General features: G+C 40.4%; 1 protein-coding gene across 3 annotated transcripts in view; it reads left to right on the plus strand.

Annotated features, from left to right (window-relative positions):
- dlc1 (DLC1 Rho GTPase activating protein) overlaps positions 1-16,958 on the plus strand; it is a 528,943-nt gene that overhangs the window by 166,672 nt on the left and 345,313 nt on the right. For all 3 annotated transcript variants that reach the window (XM_063043062.1, XM_063043063.1, XM_063043061.1), the window contains one exon: positions 1,661-1,810. In XM_063043062.1, coding sequence (XP_062899132.1) covers positions 1,661-1,810 — 150 coding nt within the window. The remainder of the gene's footprint in view (positions 1-1,660; positions 1,811-16,958) is intronic.

Consider the following 16,958-nt stretch of genomic DNA (forward strand, 5'->3'; position numbering starts at 1 on the left):
TTTATTAATCAAAGTATTGAGTATAAGAGCTGGAATGTTATGATGAGGTTGTATAAGGCATTGGTGAGGCCGAATCTGGAGTATTGTGTTCAGTTTTGGTCACCAAATTACAGGAAGGATATAATTAAGGTTGAAAGGGTACAGAGAAGGTTTACAAGGTTCTTGCTGGGACTTGAGAAACTCAGTTACAGAGAACTGTTGAATAGGTTAGGAGTTTATTCCCTGGAGCGTAGAAGAATGAGGGGAGATTTGATAGAGGTATATAAAATTATGACGGGTATAGATAGAGTGGATGTAAGCAGGCTTTTTCCACTGAGGCAAGGGGAGAAAAAAAACCAGAGGACATGGGTTAAGGGTGAGGGGGGAAAAGTTTAAAGGGAACATTAGGGGGGGCTTCTTCACACAGAGAGTGGTAGGAGTATGGAATGAGCTGCCAGACGAGGTGGTAAATGCGGGTTCTTTTTTAACATTTAAGAATAAATTGGACAGATACATGAATGGGAGGTGTATGGAGGGATATGGTCCGTGTGCAGGTCAGTGGGACTAGGCAGAAAATGGTTCGGCACAGCCAAGAAGGGCCAAAAGGCCTGTTTCTGTGCTGTAGTTTCTATGGTTCTATGGTTCTAACTGTTTGGTGTTCTCAGACTCTAATAGTCCAAAAGTCTTTGAAAGGTGAGTTTTCAGCGATCAGTAATTATGGTGCTCAGTTCGGAGCTCAGACAGACTCACCACTCTTGTAGACATGGAATTGTTGAGCGATGCTACCATGTAGTAGAATTTGGTGTGATTGGTGGTGATTTCTCACAGAGTGAAATGGGCCTCAGCTTGTATAAACCAAGCAATTGGCTCCCAAAACCCCAACAGTTTCAAAACGACTGTGCTGGCAGACATAGTCAATAACTCTGGAATCATCCTGGAGCATTAGGGTCACCAATGTCAGTTTTCGCAAATAAAATGAAATGAGGCATTTTATGTTACTTGAAACCCATACTCCAAAACTCCAGGTTTTATTGAACTCCAAAACCCAAACACAAAAGTGCGCTAAAAATCCTTACGTCACAATGTCATCATGTCAGACCAGCCTCTTTAAGAGAAACCTCAACTCAATGTCGGTGATTGTGAATTATGTGCATTTCTCCCAATTATGTTACCTTACAATATGACACTCTTACACTTGTTTAATAATTCATAAAAAGATTTTAAAAAAACACAGAGGCAGGAGTAGACCCTTCTATGCTCGGGCCTTTTTCACTATTCATCACCATCATGGATGGTCATCCATTTCAGTTCTGCCTTCTTATCATGTCTGTTGATTCCTTTTGCACTAATAAATCTGCTTCTTAAATAGGTCTCTCACCCTTCATTGCTTTTTGGGTAGAGGATTCCATAATTTTACCACACTCTTCAAACTCTCCTAGAATAAAATGTAGGTTTACAATGTGGGGGCAACTCTGACTTCTAATTTTTGTCGAACAGATCTTGGTCACCTAGAAGTTATCTGTTAAAGTAGGAAGTGCTTCAAAAAGATATTATTTTTCCGATTAGGAAAACTCCTCAGGGGGCTGCTGATGACTTATTGAGCTGAATGGCACTTACTCATGCTTTATAATTTTATGAGATCTATGACTGCAAATTATGACTGTGTGCTCTGTCCCCTTAGGAAATGAAGGAAGATCGCGATCGAGCACGGCTAGATTCCATGGTGCTGCTCATTATGAAATTGGATCAGCTTGACCAAGATATTGAGAATGCTCTCAGTGCAAGCTCGTCTCCATCCAATACCCCGACTGTTAAAAGAAGACATATTCCTGTAAGCACATTCATTTACAATCACATCCTAATCTTGTACTTTAGCCTTGCTTAACCACAATCATAAATATAAGTCAGCAGAATCTAATTTCAGGCTACTAGTAAAATATTGACAATGAAAAGTATGTAATTTTCATAAGTCATTGAGAATAGTCCAAAATATAGTTATCCATGTTAAGCATACAATTAAAGATCATAACTGGATGACCAATTCAAATGTTCAACCTCAATTGATGGTAATAACCAAAGATGCTTTAAACAATACTTCATTAAGATAAAGTTTATCACAGTATCTCAGGGATGATGAAAATCAACCTGAATACCTGAACAGCCATTCTAATGGAGCCAGGGAACCAATAGTTCCAATATAATAGCCTATCTTCAAGCTCTATTGGAGAAGAACGGCTCAAGGTGCTTGGACTCAGTGAATTCAATTCTGAGTGACTTTTAGCAAAATCTTGGCTCTGTTGTCTGACTGGGAATACTAATCTGCACGAAATAAAGAGGTTGAAGTATGTCCACTTCATGAAATTCGATACGTTAATTAAATTTAATATGATAATAACACTTGGAACAATTTCCAAAGTATTATTGTTTCCTTGTATTATAACCATTTTGTTCTGATAAAGATCTTAACTATTATTGCATTTAAAAAAGGTTTCTCACAATTTGTGGGGATTACTTGCTCTAAATTACTATACTGTGTTACTTAGAAGTAAAACAGCAAAAAAATCTATTTCTTCAAGTTACATTAATTTTATTTTCTAACATTAAGTTCAATGGACTCTATGGCACTTTTTAAAGACATTTCAACTATACGCAAATGTAAAACTGCAAGGTGATTTACCTCTTGCGCTATGTGGTGAGAAGGTATGATGTCAACACAGATAGATTATTATTTACAAATGTTGACATAAACCTTGCAAAGTCTCCAAGGAAAGGAAATGGGAGTAAAAAGCTGTAGCACTTAGAACACATGTGGCATCATTATGAAAATATGCTAGAACATTCAACACATCATCAGAGTTTAAATAGCTCCACAGTTAATATAACCATACACATACTTATTAATTCCCTGATTTTTTAAACTGTTTTTGATAAACAGAGCTATGAGTGGAATGTTATTATTTCATGCCTACTCAACATTTCTGCTGCTTAAAGGAAATAGATTGCTGAGAAGTTCCAATCCATCTTAACAGTTGTTGGCCCACCAACACAAAATAGAGTGTGGCCTGAGATCCCAGAGATCAGGCATCAGGAGTTATTGAATCAGTGTTGAACAGCTCCCATTGAATTAAATGATCACAATTGCCATATGCTTTGGAATAATTTGCTATCAATTGCATTTGAATCTCAATATTTAATATTGCATGTCACAACCAGTTTTGTTTTTGTAAGGTTTTATTCTCTTTTCAAGAAACAACTGTGGAGTAAAGTATCACAGAAGCATGTCCTTTGGGCCTCCACGTACATGACAACTATCACGTAGCTATCTACACTGATCCTATTTGACAGCACCTAGTCCATTGCCTTCTGCCTTGGCCTTTCAAGTGTTCATCTGCATAATTCAAGTTCTTCAATTAATGACAATTGAAGGGTTTCCATTCTCATGATGACAGAGGCAGCACTTAAACTTACACTTTTAATGTTGAGTACAAAGATAAATGGCCAGATCATTCTGGATCTGCCCAACTGCTCCCTATTAACTTCATCTCAATGAGAAGAACTGGCTAAACTGACTTAACACACCCCACAATCATCCTACAATGTACAGCAGACTGAAATTAATGAGCAGCCTTGAGCTGAGAATCCAGAGGCCCCACCCTCAGAGAGCACTGACAGCCTTATAAAGACCCCACCAATGTCAAAGGCATTCGAATAATGTTTAGCTATTTCTGATTGCATGAGTTATTTAAAAATTGTTTTTCTATCATTAAGTAATGTTAAACAAAATTTTAAAATATGATTAATTTAATTTGAAACACCTTAAGATTCTGGAAATTAATGATAATTGTTAAGGTAAAGTAATGAAAATTAAGTAAAGACATGCCTGTGGTTACCACTTAATTAAGATGAATTTGGTCACATTACGTAGACCAGCTATTGGCTGGAATAAACCTGAGGGGGCCAGAGGTGAAATACATCAGTGCTCTGCCTCCAACTTGTCTCTGACCTATGTGTTTCAATGAGCATGTGGAGAAGTCAGAGACAAGCTGGAATGTCAATAGTTCCCAACAGAACTGTTGGCCAAAAGTATGCAGTATCTGATTCATCATCTCTAAAATATAGAGAACCATTGATGGCAGCTGAAACACCCAATAAGGGCAACTTCTGAATATGATGCCTATTGTTTCGCTGCGGATATAATCCTCCTAAGCAGAATGATATTTCTTGGTTATTGATACATCATTCCTTGTGTTTTTTCACATGGTTGTGCTGTAACTATCATGAATATCGCATTCACAGAATTTCACAGTTCTCATCCCATTATGTAGCTAATATGGTAAACACCTGGCATGCCAATGTCCAACTAATCGAAAGGAGCAGCATAAAGTAAGCCAAGCTTGCATCTTGTTCTGATTTTGTTGCCGGGTTAAGAAAACTGAAGCAGGAGTCACAAGTGCAAGTGTAATCTTTTCTACTCTTAAGCCACATACAGCAAACTCTGCTGAGAAACATAGAATCTGAAATCTGCAGCAAAAAATATCAAACTGCTGGAAACTCAAGCAGCATCTGAGGTGGGGGGAAGGAGGACATAAGTGCTGATAAGGGTTTTTACCTGAAAAGTTAGTGATTCCCTTCCCACTATGCTCCTTAACCCCTTAAGTTCCTCCAGCAGTTAGTTTTGCACTTCAGCCTTTGCTGGAACATGCAGACTTGTGACTCTGACTGTAGATAGGGTTAGGCATGCCTGTGATTCCCTATTACTCATTATTTCTTTGGCTTTGATGCCTTTTTTGTGCGATGCACCATTGATGGTTACCGCATTTAGTTCAAAGTGATGAATCATTTTTCAAGGAACAAAGTCAGTTTCACAGCTGATTGCCATGTACGGTCTCAAATTGGTTAATGGGAACCAATGTTTACAATACTGAATCTCCATTAGCAATTAAAATGAAAATTGGAAGCCAATTGAGGGATGGATGGTCACTGGAGAGAAGAGTAAGTGGAAGAGGACAAGAGAACTGGATAAAGATGTGGGAAAAGTCGGGTAGGTGATTTTGATTAAAGAAACACAAATCTCAATGGGGTTTGGGACAAATTTCGACAATGATAGATTGTTTCCCAGCTGCTGTAAACTGCAGTAGGTGGAAAGATTGACAAGCTGAGGCTTTCATGAAATGGGTAGAATGCATGCTCCATGTTTGACCAAGGCACTACAATCAGGAAATAGTGAGAGTAATATGGTCTCTAAAAGAAATGGAATGGAGGGCATGATAAAATAGATATAATTCAGCAAGGCATGATCCATCGAGCATCAAAATTTGCAACTGAAGGAAGTTTACCATCAACAGAGTGGCTCTGTGACAGTGGATTCCAACAACAAGGATGGCGTGGGAAGTGATTTGACAGAGTGTTAGTTTTCAGGGCTAAGATATCTGAACACAGGCAGAAGGACCACACTGAATGCAGCCATCAGTGTTGGCTCAGGTCAAAGAATGACATGGTCCATCACTTTGTAAAAAGGTTTGAATTAGTTTCCGTCTTTGATATAGTGTGAGAGAATATGCCATGATGCATAATGTACACAGAAATCATTTGTGGGACCTAAGAGGATAAGACATAGGAGCAGAATTAGTCCATTTGGCCCATTGAGTCTGCTCTGCCATTCAATCATGGCTGATCTTTTTCCCCCTCCTTGACCCCACTCCCAGGCCTTCCTCCCCCCCATAACCTTTGATGCCGTGTCCAATCAAGAACCTATCAAGCTCTACTTTAAATACACCCAATGGCCTGGCCTCCACAGCTGCCTGTTGAAACAAATTCCACAAATTCACTACATCTGGCAAAAGAAATTTCTCCCCATCTCTGTTTTAAATGGATGCCCCTCTATTCTGAGGCTGTGCCCTCTTATTCTAGACACCCCCACCATGGGAAGCATCCTTTCCTCATCTACTAAAACTAGGCCTTTCAACATTCGAATGGTTTCAATGAGATCCCCCCCATCCTTTTAAATTCCAATGAGTACAGACTCAGATTAATCAAACGTTCCTCATAAAACCCCTTCCTAGAAGCATCCTTCAGAGGAACTATCCTCCTCTGAACCCTCTCCAATGCCAGCAAATCTTTTCTTAGATGAGAAGCCCAAAACTGTTCACAATATAAAGGTGAGGCCTCACCAGTGCCTTGTGAAGCCTCAGAATCACATCCCTGCTCTTGCATTCTGGACCTCTTGAAATGAATGCCAACATGGCATTTGCCTTCCTCACCACCGACTTTACCTGTAAGTTAACCTTTAGTGTGTTCTGCAAAGGACTTCCAAGGCCCTTTACATCTCAGATTTTTGGATTTTCTCCCTTTCTGAAAAGAGTCTGCACATTTATTTCTACTACCAAAGTGCATGACCGTGCATTTTCCAACATTGTATTTCATTTTCCACTTTCTTGCCCATTCTCCTAACCCAGGGGTTGGCAACCCTTTTGCCTCTGTGGGCTGGATTGCGTATTAGTGAGCAGATGGTGGGCCAGATAAAAGCCATTAAGAACTTGAAATATGGGAATTATCCGTTTAAATATATCTAGTTATGTTTTGGCTCAAATTAATGAATAACACATGCTAGAAAATCATTTGTGCTTAAGGTTGCCTACCCCTGTACCTGTCTAAGTCCTTCTGCATCCTACCTGTTTCCTCAACACTACCTGCCCCTCCACCAACCTTTGTATCATCTGCAAACCTGGCAACAAAGCCATCTATTCCATCACCTAAGTCATTGATATACAGCATAAAAAGAAGAGGTCCCAACACTAACATCTGTGGAACACCACTAGTCTCTGGCAGCCAACCAGAAAATGATCTCTTCATTCCCACTCGCTGCCTCCTACCAATCAGCAAATGCTCTAATCATGTTAGAAACTTTCCTGTAATACCATGGGCCCCTAACTTGGTAAGCAGCCTCGTGTGGCACCTTGTCAAAGACCTTCTGAAGGTCCAATTATACAACATCCACTGCATCCCCATTATCAATCCTACTTGTAATCTTCTTAAAGAATTCCAACAGGTTCATCAGGCAAGATTTTCCCTTGAGGAAACCATGCTGACTTTACGCTATCTTGTCCTGTGTCACCAAGCACTCCATAAACTCATTCTTAACATTTGACTCCAACATCTTCCCAACCACTGAGGTCAGGCTAACTGGTCTATAATTTGCCTTCCTCCTTTCTTAAAGAGCAGAGTGACATTTGTTACTATCTGGACCTCTGGCCCCGTGCCAGAGTCCAATGATTTTTGAAAGATCGTGACTAATGCCGCAACTATATCTACTGCTACCTCTTTCAGAACCCTAGTGTGCATTTCATCTGGTCTGGGTAACTTATGTACCCTTAGGTTTTCAGCTTTTTGAGCACCTTCTCCCTTGTAATTGTAACTGCACTCCCTTCTCTTCCTTCACAGCCTTCAACATCTGGCATACTGCTAGTATCTTTCACAGTAAAGGCTAATGCAAAATTTAGTTCATCTGCCTTCTCCTATTCCCCTGTTATTACTTCTCTGGCCTCAGTTTCTGAGTTCCTATATCCACTCTCATCTCTCTTTTATTTTTTACATACGTAAAAAGCTTTTACTGTCCATGTTGATATTGTTTTCTAGTTTGCTTTCATATTTCATCCTTTCGCTCCAAATGATTCTTTTAGTTGCTCTCTGTAGGTTTTAAAAAGGTTCCAAATCCTCTACCTTCCCATTAGTTTTTGTTTTGTTGTATGCCCTCTCTTTTGCTTTTACATTAGCTTTGACTTCCCTTGTCAGCCACGGTTTTACTATTTTGCCATTTGACTATTTCTTAGTTTTTGGAATGCGTATGTCCTGCACCTTCCTTATTTCTCCCAAAAAAATCATGCCATTGCTGCTCTGCTGTCATCCCTGCCAGCATCTCCTTCCAATTTACTTTGGGCAACTCCTCTCTAATACCACTGTCATTTCCTTTACTCCACTGAAATACTGCTACGTCAGCCTTTACTTTCTCCCTATCAAATTTCAAGTTGAACTCAATCATATTGTGATCACTGTCTCATAACGATTCTTTTACCTTAAGCTCCCTAATCACATCCAGTTCATTACCTAACACCCAATCCAGTATAGCTGATATTCTCTTCTTTTGTGGTATAGCCTACTAGCTCAACAACATAATGATCTAAAAAGCCATCTCACGGCCATTCAACAAACTCATTCTCTTGAGATCCAGTACCAACCTGATTTTCTCAATCAACCTGCATGTTGAAATCTCCCATGACTATCAGAACTTCGCCCTTTTGACCTGCCTTTTCTATTTCCTAATATAATCTGTGGTCCACATCCCAGCTACTGTTGGGAAGCCTGTATATAAATGCCATCAGGGTCCTTTTACCCTTGCAGTCTCTTACCTCAACCCACAAGGATTCAACATCTTTCAATCCTGTGTTACATCTTTCTACTGATTTGACGCCATTTTTCTTTTACCAGCAGAACCACATCACTCTGCCTACCCTTCCTATCCCTCCAGTACAATGTGTAACCTTGGACATTCAGCTCCCAAGTACAGCCATACTTCAGCCACATTTACATTTAGAGAAAAGTATTTCACTGAATAATTGCCAAGTTCAAATAAAAGTTCCCTTCATAGAAAGCATGCATCCCCTCAAGCTACACCATTGGCAAAAGTGAGCTTTCTATAAACATGGATTAAGATTTATGAAACCACGTAATACTGAAATACTTCCACCAAGTCACACACACGCAGCTCTGACCCACAACATTTAAATATTATCACAATATTTCAATTGCTGTCAAACTGTATCTTTAGCATGTGATGGGTTTTTAAATTTGCTGATTAAAATCAATTATTGTGCGAAGACCCCATAACTAGTTCTACATACAGATAAAGGAAAACGGCTATTTCTGGAAAATCATCACAGCCATAATTTACTTTGCAGTGGAATAACTTCTATCTTGGTTTTTAACTTGTTATCTTGGTTTATGTTGAGTCATATTAGGAAAGTATGACAATAATGGTGGAATTAAGTCACAGGAAGAAATCAATGATTTGTGGAAGGGGGGTGTAAAGGAAGGAATATTAAAACAAAGATTCAAGATAAACATCAAGCACCTTAAAGTTGAGAATTATTTTATAAAGTAATTTTTTAAGTATTAGCACATGACCCTTTTTCCGAAGTTACCTTCATATGCAACTCTGTTCAAGTGCAGAATCATGCAAATGTTTAAACTGTGAAATAAAAATAGGAAATATTACAAATACTCAATAATCAATGGATCTGGGGTTGAGAGGGTAAACAGCTTTAAGTTTCTCAGCATCCACATCATCAAGGACCTCACGTGGTCTTCACACACCCATACACCAGCTGTATGGTGAAAAAGGCACAACAGCACCTCTTACACCTCAGACGGTTGAGGAAGTTTGGTATGGGCCCCCAGATCCTAAGCACTTCCAACAGGAGCACAATTGAGAGCATCCTGACAGGCTGCATCACTGCCTGGTATGGGAATTGTACTTCCCTCAATCGCAGGACTCTGCAAAGAGTGGTGTGGACCCCCCAGCGCATCTGTAGGTGTGAACTTCCCATGATTCAGGACATTTACAAACACAGGTGTGTAAAAAGGGCCCATAGGATCATTGGGGGCCCAAGGCATCTCAACCACAATCTATTCCAGCTGCTACCATCTGGGAAACGGTACCGCAGCATAAAAGCCAGGACCAACAGGCTCTGGGACAGCTTCTTCCACCAGGCCATCGGACTGATTAACTCGCGCTGATTTGGGTGTATTCTATATTATATTAAATGGACTGTTCTATTTATTATAAATAAATAATAAATTACTCTGATTGCACATTGCACATTTAGACAAAAATGTAACGTAAAGATTTTTGCTCCTCATATACAGGTATGTGAAGGATATAAGAAATAAAGTCAATTCAATTCAATAGCCCTGCCAGATTAAGTGGATATAGAAACTGAGTTTCAGGATAATAATCCGTCATCTGAATAGTAATTTTGTTCCTCTTTAGTGTAACATCCTTCCTCACTGTGAGGAAGTCAGGTTCTGCTGTGTCAAAATCATCTGCATTTTTCCTCTCACTTTAACTTGTGTTTTCACAATATGTTTTTTGTCAGTGGATTTGATTTGTCAAAAATGAAGACGTTTTTAATTCTTAAAGATTTTATCTTGCACTTTCAATTTTATATATATAGCAATACTTAGAATCCACCTGGTAAATGTTACGTATGTAAATTTGATACTTCAGTATGGTTACCAGAGAGTTTAAGCTGCATGTAGCCACTATTCTAATTGTGGAAGACAGGAAAGAATTAACACAAGAGCTAGCAGAGCACATAGTGCTCAGTTAAAGCTCAAAGCTCACCAAGCAATATTGAAGTAAAAATCAAGTACATTTTGCTTGGGAGGAGAATGCCAAATGCAAAGTACATGTCGCAGTGTACATGTTCATACATGGAAGAGATACCAAGAAAACTTCTTTAATAGACAACACCTGCACACCTTTCTAAATTGAACTAAAGGCAATTTAGGACTGTGAAAGGACGTGTTATTGTTTTTCAGGACAACGCATCTTAAGGATGTCATGAATGTTTAAAGTTTTAGGAACATTAAAAATTTAACAAATGACTTGAATCTTTTTAGAAATAAAACAAAATTCATAGCTATTAACTTAACGTTAAAATTTACAAAGCTTTTGTAAGAAATCTGATTTTAGTAAATAAATGGAGACTTATTTCACCTTCTCACAAAGATGTTGTTTAAACTGGGAAAAGTGCAGAGAAAATTTATGAGGATGTTGCCAATACAAGAGGGCCTTGGTTATAGGGAGAGGTTGGTCTGGCTAGGTCTTTATTCCTTGAGACAAAGGAAAAGGAGGGGTGACCTAAAAGAAAAGTTTAAAATTAATAAGAGACATAGATAATACCATAGAACATAGGAACAGAATTAGGCCATCTGGCCCATCCAGTCTGTTCCACTGATTCTTTTTTTTTTCTCCTCTTCAACCCCAGTTCCTGGCCTTCTCCCCGTAACATTCGATGTCATTTCCATTCAAGAACCTATCAATCTCTACCACAAGTACACTCAACGACCTGGGCTCCACAGCTGTATGTGGCAACAAATTCCACAAATTCACCACCCTTTGGTTAAAGAAATTTCCCCACAACTCTGTTTTGAAAGGGCGCCCCTATATCCTTAGGCTGTGCCCTCTTGTCCTAGATTCTCCCACCATGGGAAACAACCTTTCTACATCTACTCTGTCTAGGCCTTTCAACATTCAAAAGGTTTCAATGAGATCCCACCTCATCCTTCTGAATTCTTGTGAGCACAGACCCAGAGCCATCAAACGTTCCTTGTATGATAACCCTTTCATTCCTGGAATCATCCTTGTGAACCTCCTCTGGACCCTCTCCAATGCCAGCAGATCTTTTCTAAGATGAGGGGCCTTAAACTGCTCTCAATACTCAAGGGGAGGCCTCATCACTGAATTACAAAGCCTCAGCATCACATCCTTGCTCTTGTATTCTAGACCTCTTGAAATGAATGCTCACATGGCATTTGCCTTCCTCACCACTGACCAAACCTGCAAGTTAACCTTTAGGGTGTTCTGCACAAGGACTCCCAAGGCTCTTTGCATCTCAGATTTTTGGATTTTCTTCCCGTTTAGAAAATATTGCGCATATTTATTTCTACTACCAAAGTGCATGTACATGCATTTTCCAGCATTGTATCTCATTTGCCACTTTCTTGCCCATTCTCCTAATCTGTCTAAGTCCTTCTGCATCCTACCTGTTTCTTCAACATTACCTGCCCCTCCACCAATCTTCGTTCATCTGCAAACTTGGCAACAAAGCCATCTATTTCATCATCTAAATCATTTATATACAGCATAAAAAGAAGTGGTCCCAACACCAACCCCTGCGGAACACCACCAGTCACTGGCAGCCAACCAGAAAAGGATCTTTTTATTCCCACTTGCTGCCTCTTACCAATCAGCCAATGCTCTAACCATGTTAGTAACTCTCCTGTAATACCATAGACTACTGATTTGGTAAGCAGCCTCATGTGTGGCACCTTGTCGAAGGCCTTCTGAAAGTCCAAATATACAACATCCACTACATCCCCTTTATCTATCCTACTGGTAATTTCCTCAAAGAATTCCAACAGGTTCATCAGGCAGGATTTCCCCTGAAGGAAACCATGCTGACTTTGTACTACCTTGTCCTGTGTCACCAAGTACTCCATCACCTCATCCTGAACAATTGACTCTAACATCTTCCCAACCACTGAGGTCAGGCTAACTGGTCTATAATTTCCTTTCTGCTGCCTTCATCCTTTCTTAAAGAGTGGAGTGACATTTGGAATTTTCCAGTCCTCTGGCACCAGGCCAGAGTCCAATGATTTTTGAAAGATCATTTATAATGCCACCACAATCTCTAACGCTACGTCTTTCAGAACCCTAGAGTGCAGCTCATCTGGTCTGGGAACTTGTGTATCTTTAGGTCTTTTAGCTTTTTGAGCACCTTCTCTCTTGTATTAGTGCTAGTGTCTTCCACAGTGAGGACTGATGCAAAATACTCATTTAGTTCATCTGCCATCTCCTTGTCCCCCAATATTATTTTTCCTGCCTCATTTTCAAGTGGTCCTATGTCCACTCCTGTTTCTCTTTTAATTTTTACATGCTTGAAAAAACTTTTACTGTCCATTTTGGTATTATTTGCTAGCTTGTTTTCATATTTCACATCTTTTCCCTTCTACTGATTTTTATTTGCTCCCTGTAGGTTTTTAAAAACTTCCCTATCCTCTATCTTCCCACTAATTTTTGTTTTGTTGTATGCCCTTTCTTTTGCTTTTACAACAGTTTGGACTCCCCTTGTAAGCCATGATTGACCTATTTTACCATTTGAGTATTTTTTCATTTTTGGAATACATGTGATATGCACCTTTCTCATTTTTCCCAGAAAGACATGCCATTCCTGCTTTGCTGACATCCCTGCCAGCAGCTCCTGCCAATTTACTTTGGCCAACTCCTCTCTCATACAACTGTAATTTCCCTTACTCCACTGAAATAATGCTACATCAGTCTTTACTTTCTCCTTATCAAATTTCAATTTGAACTCAAATCATATTGTAATCACTGGTTCCTTAGGGTTCTTTTACCATAAGCTCCCCATTCACCTCCAGTTCATTACTTAACACCCAATCCAGTATAGCTGATGCCCTCGTAGGCTCAATGACAATCTGCTCTAAAAAGCCACATCATAGGCATTCAACAAACTCACGAGATCCATTACCAACCTGATTTTCCCAATCAACCTGCATATTAAAATCTCCCATGACTACCATAACATTGCCCTTTTGACACGTCTTTCCTATTTCCTGTTGTAATCCGTGGTCCACCTCCCAGTCACTGTTGGGAGGCTTGTATATAACTGCCATTAATGTCCTTTCACCCTTGTAGTTTCTTAATTCAACCCACAGGGATTAAACACCTTCTGATCCTATGTCACACCTTTCTACTGATTTGATGCCATTTTTTACCAGTAGAGCCACACCACCCCTCCTGCCTACTTTCGTATCCCTCCGATATAATGCGTAACCTTGGACATTCAGCTCCTAACTACAGTTGAGCTTCACTAATCCAACTACCTCTAATCCAATTCCTTCGATAAGCATCAGTGCCGGATTAATGTGATCCTTCTGTAATTCGGCATTTTCACTAATCCGGCACTCCTCAGGCCCCAGTGGTGCCGGATTAGTGAAGGTCGACCTGTACAACCATCCTTCAGCCATGATTCAGTGATTGCCACAACATCATACCTGGCAATCTGTAATATTGCAACAAGATCATCCACCTTATTTCTTATACTCTGCACATTTAGATAAGGTGGGCGGTTATGGTCTTTTCCCAAGATAGGGTAAGTCTAAAAATATGGGACATGGATTAAAGGCGAGGGGGGAAGGGATCTGAGAGGCATCTTCTTCATGCAGACGGAGGTGAGTCCATGGAACAAACTGCCAGAGGAGGAGGTTGAGGCAGATACAATACTATCATTTAAGAAGCACTTGCAAAAGTACGTGGAAGGTGGGTGGGCAGGCCTTAGCGGGATATAGGCTGAATACACATCAGATCATGCTTCACCGGGCCAACAAAGACCACCAGCCCTCCGTTCTCAGCCACGTTTGTTTCAGGATGTGTCCACCAGTGGCAATGAGGAGCTGGGTACCCTGCTCTTCAGGCTTCACCCCAAGCAGTATCCCATCAAAATGAATTTAGCAAAGGCCAAGTTTGCAGATTTTATTTCTTCGATAGTGAGATGTTTAAAAACAGTTGAAGTCACCATTAATGATTAAAAATGTTTACAACTTCTAAAAATCAATAGAAAGAAACAAAGAAAAATGAAAAGCCCAGTTAAGACATTGGTAATTAATTTTAAAAATTAATAATGTTGTGAAATAGAGGGAAATAAACAATAATCTGAATTATAATGAAGGCTAATTAATTCAAATGAATGGGGGGATGGTACATATGTCAGCTGGCACAAGATATTCTGCAGATGCAGGAAATCTTGAGCAACATACACATGTTGGAGGAACTCACCAGGCCAGGCAGCATCTGTGGGGGAAGGGATGAACAGTCGAAAGAGAACGATGTGAGATGATAGGTGGAAAACGTAAAGTGCTGAAGAAGAAGGAATCTATTCGGAGAATACAATAGACCATGGAATAATGGGAAGGAGGTTGAGAACCAGAGGGAGGTGATGGACATGTTGTAAGGATGGGAGAAGAGAAGAGGTGAAGGGTTGCAGGAATGAGGGAAAACAAAAGAGCAAGAGGAGCGAAGGAGAACAGAGGGGCATGGTTACTGGAAGTAAAATAAATTAGTGTCCAGCTTTAAAATGGAATTGGGTGGGGTGGGCTACAAGATACAAAACCTACTGGCCTGTAGCAGCTTTCAGTGTAACACAGAGCTGAGTAGATGTGGAACACAGGCAATGCAGCTGGCCTACAGCTCTCCTGATATAAATCCCTGGTATTTTGAGATTCGGTTGATGTCTGTTTGTACAGTGTCTAGATCTAGGCATCGACCTGGGTGCATTGCTCCTTATGTTAGGGAAGAGAATGAGCGATAACCTCCACTCCTCTCTGCTACATCATATCTGATGCATTGGGTTGAGGAATGCTTGAGGGCAAAAGTCAGGATGAGAGCAGTTTCAAATGCTAGGTTTTGCAGTCACCAAATCTTCCTATATGACATTCACAGTCCAGCCTTACATAAATTATACCCACTTGATAGGTTAATGAAGAGCATCTGTTGTGAACTGCACATTAGTATTAAGAACAGAGAGGGGAGGAGCGATAAGGGAAAATAAGAAACAGGCAGATGAACAGATAATTTTTTGTTATTGCAGACTGCCCTGGTGGTTTACTGTATAACTGTGCTGGATTAAACAGCACTTCCTAAGACAAGTGCTGGGTTACAGCCATCATTGGTGATCGTCATGTGTGCGGAGCAGCTGATTATCAGATGGTGATGGCGGTGCTACCGCGAACTTCAGCAGATTTAGTTCGGGGAGGGGAGACGTCCTCCAACTCTTGTTCTGAATTGTTGACCCCATTGTGAAAGGTGAAGGCGGCAAGATATAAATAAGAAATGTGAAGCTGAGCACACTATCTTCTACAAATGTTTGTAGCAAAAAGTGAAAGAAGATTAATTTGACTTTGTTAAATACAATAGTTACAAAAGGTATTGCATTTACTTTAGCCATAAACTAAAAGTGAAGAACCAATAGATCGACAGAACCACATCCACAGCATCGAAAATTTTAAATTGTCCCATTCACGCCTAAAGGTTTAATCACCGTGGAGGACATCTAAGGCTACGTCCACACTAGAGGGGATAAATCCGTAACCGAAGCTTTTTCTCTTCGTTTTGACCCCCCGTCCACACTGAAACAGTGTTTTCCTCCCCTGAAAACGGAGCTTTTCTAAAACGCTCTCCAAAGTGTTTAAATCCGAAAACGCCGGTTGGGCATTGTAGTATGTACGGGGTAACCAGAGGTTTTAAAAATACCTGTCGTCCCTTTCATCGGTGAAGAGACTATGCCTGTAGGAAATGTTTCTAGGGCGACCCCTCTGTGGGAGTGGGGAAGATGTTGGTGGGGCCACCCGGGGGTCTGTGTGTCCGTGTGTGTAGCTATTGTAGTGGCTGTGAGGTTGGTATTGTGGCGGTGAAAAGTACTGGGGAGGGCAGGGGGCGGCCATCATATTCCTCATCATTGCAAATTCCTCTGCAACAGATTTAGTCAGTTTTTCAATGTTTGTCATCAGCCGGGTCATACTGTCCGCAAACTCCCTGTCAGTTGCCTCCATACGCTCCAGTATTTGTTTTTTTAGTTTTCAGTCCTCCTGCGTGAGAGCCTACAGCTGTCCATCATTTGGCAATTTCCTTTTAAGTTTTTCTAGTCTGTAACTGGACAAACACGCACCAAATATACCGTTTCCTCCTCACTTGTTTTCTGTAGATGTGTCCTGCGCATGCCCAGTAGGAGGAGATTCACCCAAATACTCGTTTTAATGTGGATGGAGGTACTTTCAAAAACGTCTGGTGTGTACGCCTATCATTTTTATACGAAACCAGCGTTTTCAAAATTATCCGGTCTAGTGTGGACGTAGCCTTACTCTTGTGGGATAACATCTTTCCTGACCGGGGTGGGGGGGGGCCTGTTCTCTTCACTCTGCTTGGCAAGAGAAACTTGTGGCTATGTAACAAGTTCAGGTTCTGCGGCCTCCTCTGTGGTGGTTGTAGGATTTGGCTCTGGGACTTCAGGAAGTGGTTCTGATGGTTCTGGAGTTGAATCTGGGACTTCAGGAAGTGGTTCTGACAGCTCTGGACACCTTTCTTCTGTAACAATTAAATCTCTTTTCCTCAATTGATCGATGTG

This window comes from Mobula hypostoma, chromosome 3 (genome assembly GCF_963921235.1).
Source record: "Mobula hypostoma chromosome 3, sMobHyp1.1, whole genome shotgun sequence".
Taxonomy (NCBI): domain Eukaryota; kingdom Metazoa; phylum Chordata; class Chondrichthyes; order Myliobatiformes; family Myliobatidae; genus Mobula; species Mobula hypostoma.